Below are 8,033 nucleotides of genomic sequence, written 5' to 3'. Positions count from 1 at the left end.
CTGGCGAGGTGTTCTTTTCATGAAATGCAGGTCCTTTCTCTCTCAGAATGTACCTTTGCTGATTGTAGCCAAATAGCTTTATTGTGATTTCATCAGCACAGCATCTTGTATTAAGGTCACATTTACAGTTTTCTTCTTATGCCTCTTCCATGAGTTTGTGCAAACACATGGTGCACAGTGGAACAGTGCACCACCCTCTTGACACTTTCATACAGGTTCTTGGCAGTCTTTCGGCAGGTTTTACCTGCATACAAGCAGTTCTCTCCAAGAGGTTTCTTGATCATCCAGATCTTATATCAACCTCCACAGGTCTTATAAACATGAGCTGATAATGCTTGTTAGTTGCTAAGAATTTCGCTTACAGTTTGCAAACTTTTGTACAGGCCTCACTGATGATTACATATGCATTAAGATTGTCTAAATATATATAGTGTTTTATGTTTAATCAGTTACAAAGGTTGTGTTTACAACTTCTTAGCCATAGAGCTGAATCCTTTTTATAAGACTACATATGTCAATGAAATGAAAACTCACTGTGGACTTAGCCTTCTTCTGCAAATCAGGGAGCTGAATGCCATAGGTCTGGTACATGAGGTCCCTGTTCTTTGGGTGAACTGGGTTGTATAGCACACGCATAGCCAACGCTGCTTTGTGCTGGTGATGAGACAGAAATACATGGGTCACTGATAAACCGAAGAAGTCAATGGCTGCTGAGGGTCGGAAAATATAGGACACCAACCTTCTCCCCAGGAGATGCTCCAGCAATCAGGTACTTCTGAGGTAGCAGGTCTGGAATGGTCTCGAGGGGTGGCTGCCTAGTGCAATGAAAGAATAATTTACTGTTTAAATGTTTCTCCTGCGTTTTAGACAATAACTGTTTTATTTCTGAGATGTGTACAATCAAATTGAGAGTGCTTCATACCATGTGGCAATCTTCCTAGTCTTCTTCTCAAGGTCTTCAATAACAGGAAGTGTCAATATTTGTTTATTTACAGTCTTCAGATATTCCTCTGCACGTTTCTGTAGAAATCATAAAAAAATATGAATATGCATTTGTACATTTGTGAGGGAATGAATCTATTGCTGCATTTAAATCATTTTACTTAATTGATAATTACATGATTTCATTAAGTGACAGTGATGAGAGCATTTGTTTATTTTACAGCTAATCAAACACAGGCTTTTTACAATACATCATTTTGCTTTAGATCATAAGGTGCCACTTTAGTGTATGTGTAAATAGATACTGGATGTATGTCTTTTTTCATGGGGTGATATCAGCTAAAAATACCATTCTTCCATTCTTGAAATAAATCCAGTCTGAAACAGCTGTTAGCTATGTTTTTCGTCCTGTAGGACAGATGAGACTGACGACAGTTCATTTGAAATATTATATATATATATACTTTTTAATTTTTTTTGCTTTTTTGTTTTTGCTTTTTTTTTTGTAACACATAATTGACAAAGTGTTCACTTGAGTGTGGGTTTAGGCCACTTTAGCCACCTCTACACATAATTCTTTTCAAAATACCTTTCAGCACTTCTCTGCCATAAATCATTGAATCATTGATTGCTCCACATATGTGCACCATATCTTAATCTATATTACTGTTATTAAAATAACATTTTATTAATTCTTACATTTTATGACTTCATCTTCCTGTTCTTCTTTATTATGGGTTAGTGTGTTGTGAAATCATGAGATAAAAAACGTATTATCTCCTTATATTTTGTTATCCACTTAATTCTCGCTTAACGACTAGCGCAAATGACCTTAATGCCGTTCTCTGTCCTGCTTATAGCCGCGTCCAGCGCCTGGATGTCCAGAGTCTCGCCTGGCTCGGACACGGATACTCGATTCAGACTCTTTTTCAGCTGACTCAAATCACTCTGCACCTGAAACACAGAAAACACAGAAAATGGGGAAATACCAGCTTATTTAGCTAGCTGACTTACATCCACCACCAACCACCCAGTTAGTCCTATCTATCTAACGATAGCTCCTTAACTTTGAAAATCTTTTTAAAAATTAAAATCTTTTTTTTTACTTTAAAAGCTAGCTACCTGTACGAGGATACGTCCAAGTTCATCTCCATTTTGAAGAATGTCAGCCATACTTTAGTAAAAACGCAAATGCAGCCAGATATCATTAATAATTCACTATGTCCGTTCTAAAAGTTTAACCATAGTTTTTTTATTAGCTAGCATGCTAGCTAACTAGTGCTAGTTATGCTAGCTATGCGCGCTCCGTTTGCCGTTGGTGTTTATAGCAACCGAGTCGCTTGGTCGCAGCCATAGCAACGAGATGCTTGCGCTTTCCCACACTCCTACAAACACAGCATGAGCGGATAAACTCACCTGGTCGTTTGCAGTTCACTTATATTTATTTTAACTTCTAGATTCTTTGTAGGAATATGTTTTTGACGGCATTTTTCATTTTAATGTTTTTATTTTTATTGATTCTTTGCACGACATTTGCAGAGAGATCAGTCATTATGCTACTCACAAGTTCGGATCAGAGCCTAAAGCATGTGCTTCCAAGTACAGACAGCTAGCAGAAACAATCAAGTAAACTCTTAATAAAAATCCAAACATACAGTATTGGAAAACAGCTTATTTACACAGAAAACGCCGAAATAAGAGCACAGGTTGCAGGTTTTCACAGCTTTTTTTATTATAAGACAAGACGTCCTTGTAACACAATATTTTTTTTGACAAAGAGACAAAATACGGGCCTACTCCTTTGGATCTTACACTTATGTATATAGTACTGCCTATACAAGAATAAATTACATAAAAATATGACATTATATTCCTTTACCTAATTTGAATAAAACATTTTCCAAATAAAGTTCAAATACACTAAAATAAAGTCCAAAATACAACGATTTTGCCATGGTCTTCGAGTGTGGTCACATTTATTTTGTGAGCCAAAATAAATGACAAAGGGTTTCTGACTGCAAGCCACAAAAAATCCAGTTTATATCAGAGGACATCTTGAATCTTTATACAAAAACTGGGTGAATGTGGTGGATATGCTTATAAGAGACCTTTTATTTCATTTTATTTTATCAGTAAATTCTTTTTCGAAAAGCGTCCAAACTTTATTTCAACAATATCTGGTTGTTTATTATTATTATTATTATTATTATTATGACTGCTGATAGGTGATAATTGATGGCGAGCGCGTAGTGACGCGTCACTTTGCCGCGGTGCTGTGTGGAGGTGAGAGTTGAAAGGTTGCGAGAGCAAGTTTGAGACAGCAGACTGATTAGCCGGCCGACAGTCAGGATCATTTTAGTGTTTAATCAGCTTCAGACATGTCGGCAGAACAAGAGGATGAGAAGACTACCTTGCCTTGCATCCTGATAACGAGCTGTGATTCGGGATTCAAAGAAGAGGAACTTGTCAAACGTGAGGAAAGCGTGTGAAAACTGGCTAACGGTTAGCGGGCTAGCAAAACAGAGCTGAAAGCTACCCAGGCATAGCTCAGTTTCTCAGGATGGACGAATGTCTACTGCAGAAAGCGACCAGCATTCAGAGCTGTGTAGGACAGTAAATCAGCGGGTTGTTTGTGGTATTCGACGGTTTTCTATGGGTTATAAGATTAGCTAACTACAGACTTGTCAGCTGTGACTAGGTCCAGCTAGCTGGCTGGCTAACGTTAGCGGGCGGCCAGTCAGCTGTCTGAATGTGAATGTTTTCCCACAGCTTTATGTTTAAACATCAAAAGTTGATGAGCTTAAGATGTTTAGTTGTCAAAGGTAAGTCATTATAGTCGGCTGGTTTTGAAGCACCCCGATGCTTTAGGTTTCTTTACTGTACATACCCCATTTACCCATTCATTGGACACATTTATTTATTTAGCTAGCTAGCCATCATTTTTGTAAGGCATTAGACTGCTGGCAGACGGGACTTTGTATTATATGCACTGTAAATACATTGATATGATTTTACCACGCAGTGATGTGTTTTTGCTACACCAGAAGATGAAGAAGACTTTCTAAAATATGAAGTACAACACAATGTCCAGCAGTTGGCAGTGTTGAACTTAAAATAACTGGTGAGACAGTGTTTAAGGTCTGTTGATTGTATGTTTAAGTAACTCCTTTACTGATTTTTTGTAGAGATCTTGGGTACATCATCTTTACCAGAGCCTACGAAAAGGGAGGATGTAGTGGTTTGGTATCCGTGGACAATCAACAACAAATATTATACTGCCGATGTCAGCCTCTGTGTTGTGCCGAGTACGTTCAACATGAACTCAGAGGTTGCCCAGTCTATGCAAGCTTTCGTTGTCTACTTTAACAGTAAAATGGTGAGTATTCAAATGCACATTTGTACATATTTAGATCATATTTAGATTGTGTTGTAAATGTACCTTCTTAATGATGCTCTGGATCTCTGTTTTACAGAAAGATGGCCTTAGTGGTGTCAGTCCTTGGTTGCCCGTGGTGGAGGACCTGGCTCCAGAGGTGCTTATTCTAGTGTGTGACCGTGTGTGTGAAACTGGTGAGTGCTATTAGGAAATTGACCACAAATTGGTCAGATTGTAGTGGACCAATAATATGTGAAGCTGTTGGGTTTTCTTATCTAATGATGCAGGTGTAAGCAGACATGATGCTCAGCAGTGGTGCCTATCCCATGCATTTGAACTGGTGGAGCTCAACCCTCAGGAAGTTCCTGATGAGGATGGTGAGAGTGATGTCTTCTGCTTCTATACAGAACACTATGATGAATTAGATTTGTTTGCAGAGCCATATATATTTAATTATATATTGTTTGTGTTTATTACACCACAGATGACTTTCCAGAGTCCACAGGAGTGAAGAGGATTGTTCAAGCTCTTAATGCTAATGTGTGGTCTAGCGTGGAGATGAAGGATGGTGAGGTTTTACCATCCTTGTTCAACGCCGGGGTTTCCACACCTGTAGTTTGTTTGCCATGGTCCAAATAAGTGAATGACTTTTGTAAAATTGGAGCATATTCACACAGCGCACCAAAGTGCATCACATAAAATCACATGACAATCTTCTGTCTTTCTGGGGTGGGTGCAAGAAAGTAAACGCAGGAAGAAGGTCCTGTGTTCAAGACTAGTGCCTATTACTTGCCTATTAATTAATCTTGCTTAATTTATTCACAGCTGTAGTAAATATACCAGCTTAACACCTATACCAGGTTTAACACCTGGCAAAGGGAGCTGTTTAGCTCAAACTTGCGGAGTACACCTGATAATTGGGTTGGATTAAGGTCCGATTAGGTTTTTGCCACAAATGAACTGCTCAGGACTGAAACCATCTCTTCTCAAGGGTCTTTGTGCAGTTGTTCTGGTCCACATCCGAGTGCTATTACTGTATTCACACCTGCCCAAACTCACCAAGGGTGAAAACAAAGAAAAGCATGATTTAACTAAAAAGTGCAGGTAAAAAAAAACACCCTGAATAATCATGTTAGTTGAGTAAGTAATGTAATTATATATAGATATTGAAATTATAGATATTCACACCTGACCAGTCCTTTTTTTGTTTGTTTGTTTGTTTTTTTTGTCTTCACAGAACACAGTCAGGGATTTGGCCTGATGAGCAGTTTGGTGGCATCTCGTCACAACAATCCACGCCCTACGCCAGAGACACAGGTTAGCTCTTTTGTCTTACGTGTATTGGAATTCTGATGTTCTGATAGAATGCGTTTTAGAGACAATGGATAAGAAACTGTGATTAACAAGCAAAAACACATTTGCCAAAATTATGGACACACTTTCTAATTAATGGGTTTAACTATTTTGGCCATTACTATTTTACTAATTATTATAATCCAGCCCTGGCGTTACATGGAGTTGCACATATCTGCACAAGAACTTTACAAATTGGGTGTGTTTGGCCAAGCAGCCACTCACAAGTGTGAGACCACCATGTGTTGTGCTGACTGTAGTGGTCTAAAGCATCACTGTTGGACTCAGGAGCTGTAGGAGCACATTCTTAAAATTGATGAATCATGCTTCAATATCTGGCACTGGATCAGTCTGTGTTCATTGGACGGTAGAACACTACCTGCCTGAATGCAAAATGCCAACTGTAAAGCTAGGTGCAGGATAAATAATGGTTTGGGCCCCTTAGACATTTGCAGCATACAGTGACACATGCTTGTGCTTGCGACTGTGGTAGCATTTTGGGGAAGACCCTTTCTGGTTTCAGTGTGATAATGCTTATGCTGAGAGATCCATTAGGTAGACCAGAGCCTTAACCGCACTGTTGCGTTTTGTCAAAATGAAAGCCAATGTAGCCATTTCTTGTAGCTCATCTTTGGAACATTTGGATGTGATGTTTAGATGTCCACAAGCTTTTGGCCATGCAGTGTGTGTATATACATTATCAATGTACATTTACTCAAATAATGCATTACAATGGACTGGCTCCTGGCATACAGGGGGTATTTCTGCTTTGTGCCCAATGTTTCTGGTTAGGCTCCGGACCCACCACGACCCTGACACTGCCTGAGCGTGATCAGTTTGAATTATATTACATAGCCAAAAAATTAAATATAGCATTTTATTCTACTTTCCAGTCTCAATCAAACAGTGTAGAGGAAAATACAGAAGGACAGAAGACAGGAAGCTGTCACCAAAGTACAGAGGTGGTGGATTCAATAGTAGGTGAGTAGATATGTGTGACTACCAATGCAACTGCTGTATGCAGAATAATGATGCATTCATAAATGATATTAATTGCAACATGTCTCATAGACCCTATGACTGATATGGACATTCAGGAGCTAGCCAACCTCACAGCTGGAGATGCAGACGTGGAGAATTTTGAGAGGCTCTTTACCAAACTGAAGGAGATGAAAGGTTAGTCATCACAGATGAGATGTCAATTACCTTCTGTTGAAGCATAGATAATATTGTTTATTGCTTTTTTAATTCTTATTTATATTGTGTATATAGTGTAAATTATTTATTCAAATTTTTGTAACTGAGTGTCCTGCTATCCCTTTCTGCTGTTACACTGTGAATTTCCCCACTGCGGGACTAATAAAGGACTATCTCTAAAGGACTATCTTATAAATTGCAGTTCCACTGTCCAATAGGAATATGTACATAATTTAGACTTTAACACTGTTACAAGTGATTTCATTCAACTTGTCTCTGATTATTATAGATAAAGCTTCTTCATTACCACATGAGCAAAGGAAGGTGCATGCAGAGAAGGTAAGAAGGTTTATTTGTATTGTCTTCCACTAGCAAAAACATCAAATAACCAATGTGGATAATTGAGCTATGCACATTTTTTTATTAGGTAGCCAAAGCGTTTTGGATGGCAATTGGTGGAGACCAGGACGAGATTGATGGTTTGTCTTCAGGGGAGGAGAGCTAAAGCTTGACTGCCTCCTTTCCAGGCACCACTCCCCAGTGCCCAGTCTGTTCCCCATACCAACCGCCCAACAGCGTCGAGGTCAGGCTGACCTACCCAGCCTCAGGGCCCCAGTCTGTGGAAATCAAAAACACATGAGGACAAGGGGTGGTGGTGGAGACAGGCAGAGAGGTTTATCAAGACACTCCTGTTATTTTCCTCTCAAAATCCAAACACCTCAGTAACCTAGTGCAACGCCATTATGGGCTGCTGCCTTTTAAACACTATAATCCAAGATGGATAGGAGAGGGTGTGGTGGGCAAGAGATCATTCACCACCACCACCACCACCACCTCATCCTCCTCGGTAGATCTACAGGTTCATACATGGGACACTCATGGTTGGTCTAATGCAAGCTGATTGTTATGAAGACAGATGGCATTCAGTGGTTTGTTTATTCCTTTTTGGATTGTCCATCACTTTGTACAGGATGTGAAAGGTTCTAGTTATGGAAAACAGTTGTTAAATCGCTGTGGGCATTTATATAATGTCAGAATACCCATATCCATTTTATCAATCATGTCTAAGTCATGTTGAATCTAATATTATTGAATTAAAACACTTTCCATTTCTGCTTTTTTCTACTGCTGTACCACGGACCGATTTGTGTGTTAGTAAAGCAGG

The 8,033-nt window shown here is 39.2% G+C and overlaps 2 protein-coding genes across 2 annotated transcripts in view; one reads left to right on the top strand and one right to left on the bottom strand.

Annotated features, from left to right (window-relative positions):
• The window catches only part of iqch (IQ motif containing H), a 35,525-nt gene extending 33,278 nt beyond the window's left edge, over window positions 1-2,247 (bottom strand). Inside the window, exons 1-5 of the mRNA XM_072695633.1 lie at window positions 2,065-2,247; window positions 1,774-1,896; window positions 923-1,020; window positions 740-815; window positions 535-654 (exon numbers count right to left, since the gene is read on the bottom strand). Of these exons, the coding sequence (XP_072551734.1) occupies window positions 535-654; window positions 740-815; window positions 923-1,020; window positions 1,774-1,896; window positions 2,065-2,115 (468 nt within the window). The 5' untranslated portion in view covers window positions 2,116-2,247. The remainder of the gene's footprint in view (window positions 1-534; window positions 655-739; window positions 816-922; window positions 1,021-1,773; window positions 1,897-2,064) is intronic.
• Window positions 2,248-3,232: 985 nt separating this feature from the next.
• aagab (alpha and gamma adaptin binding protein) lies at window positions 3,233-7,993 on the top strand. Its single transcript, XM_072695781.1, has 10 exons — window positions 3,233-3,414; window positions 4,128-4,318; window positions 4,416-4,512; window positions 4,606-4,695; window positions 4,803-4,886; window positions 5,556-5,635; window positions 6,565-6,652; window positions 6,743-6,847; window positions 7,158-7,207; window positions 7,296-7,993. Exons 1-10 carry the CDS (start codon window positions 3,321-3,323, stop codon window positions 7,371-7,373), a joined length of 957 nt encoding a protein of 318 aa, XP_072551882.1. The 5' UTR covers window positions 3,233-3,320; the 3' UTR covers window positions 7,374-7,993.
• The last annotated feature ends 40 nt before the right edge of the window (window positions 7,994-8,033 follow it).

This window comes from Salminus brasiliensis, chromosome 13 (assembly GCF_030463535.1).
Source record: "Salminus brasiliensis chromosome 13, fSalBra1.hap2, whole genome shotgun sequence".
In the NCBI taxonomy this organism is placed as follows: domain Eukaryota; kingdom Metazoa; phylum Chordata; class Actinopteri; order Characiformes; family Bryconidae; genus Salminus; species Salminus brasiliensis.
This window is presented reverse-complemented; position numbering and strand designations above follow the sequence as displayed.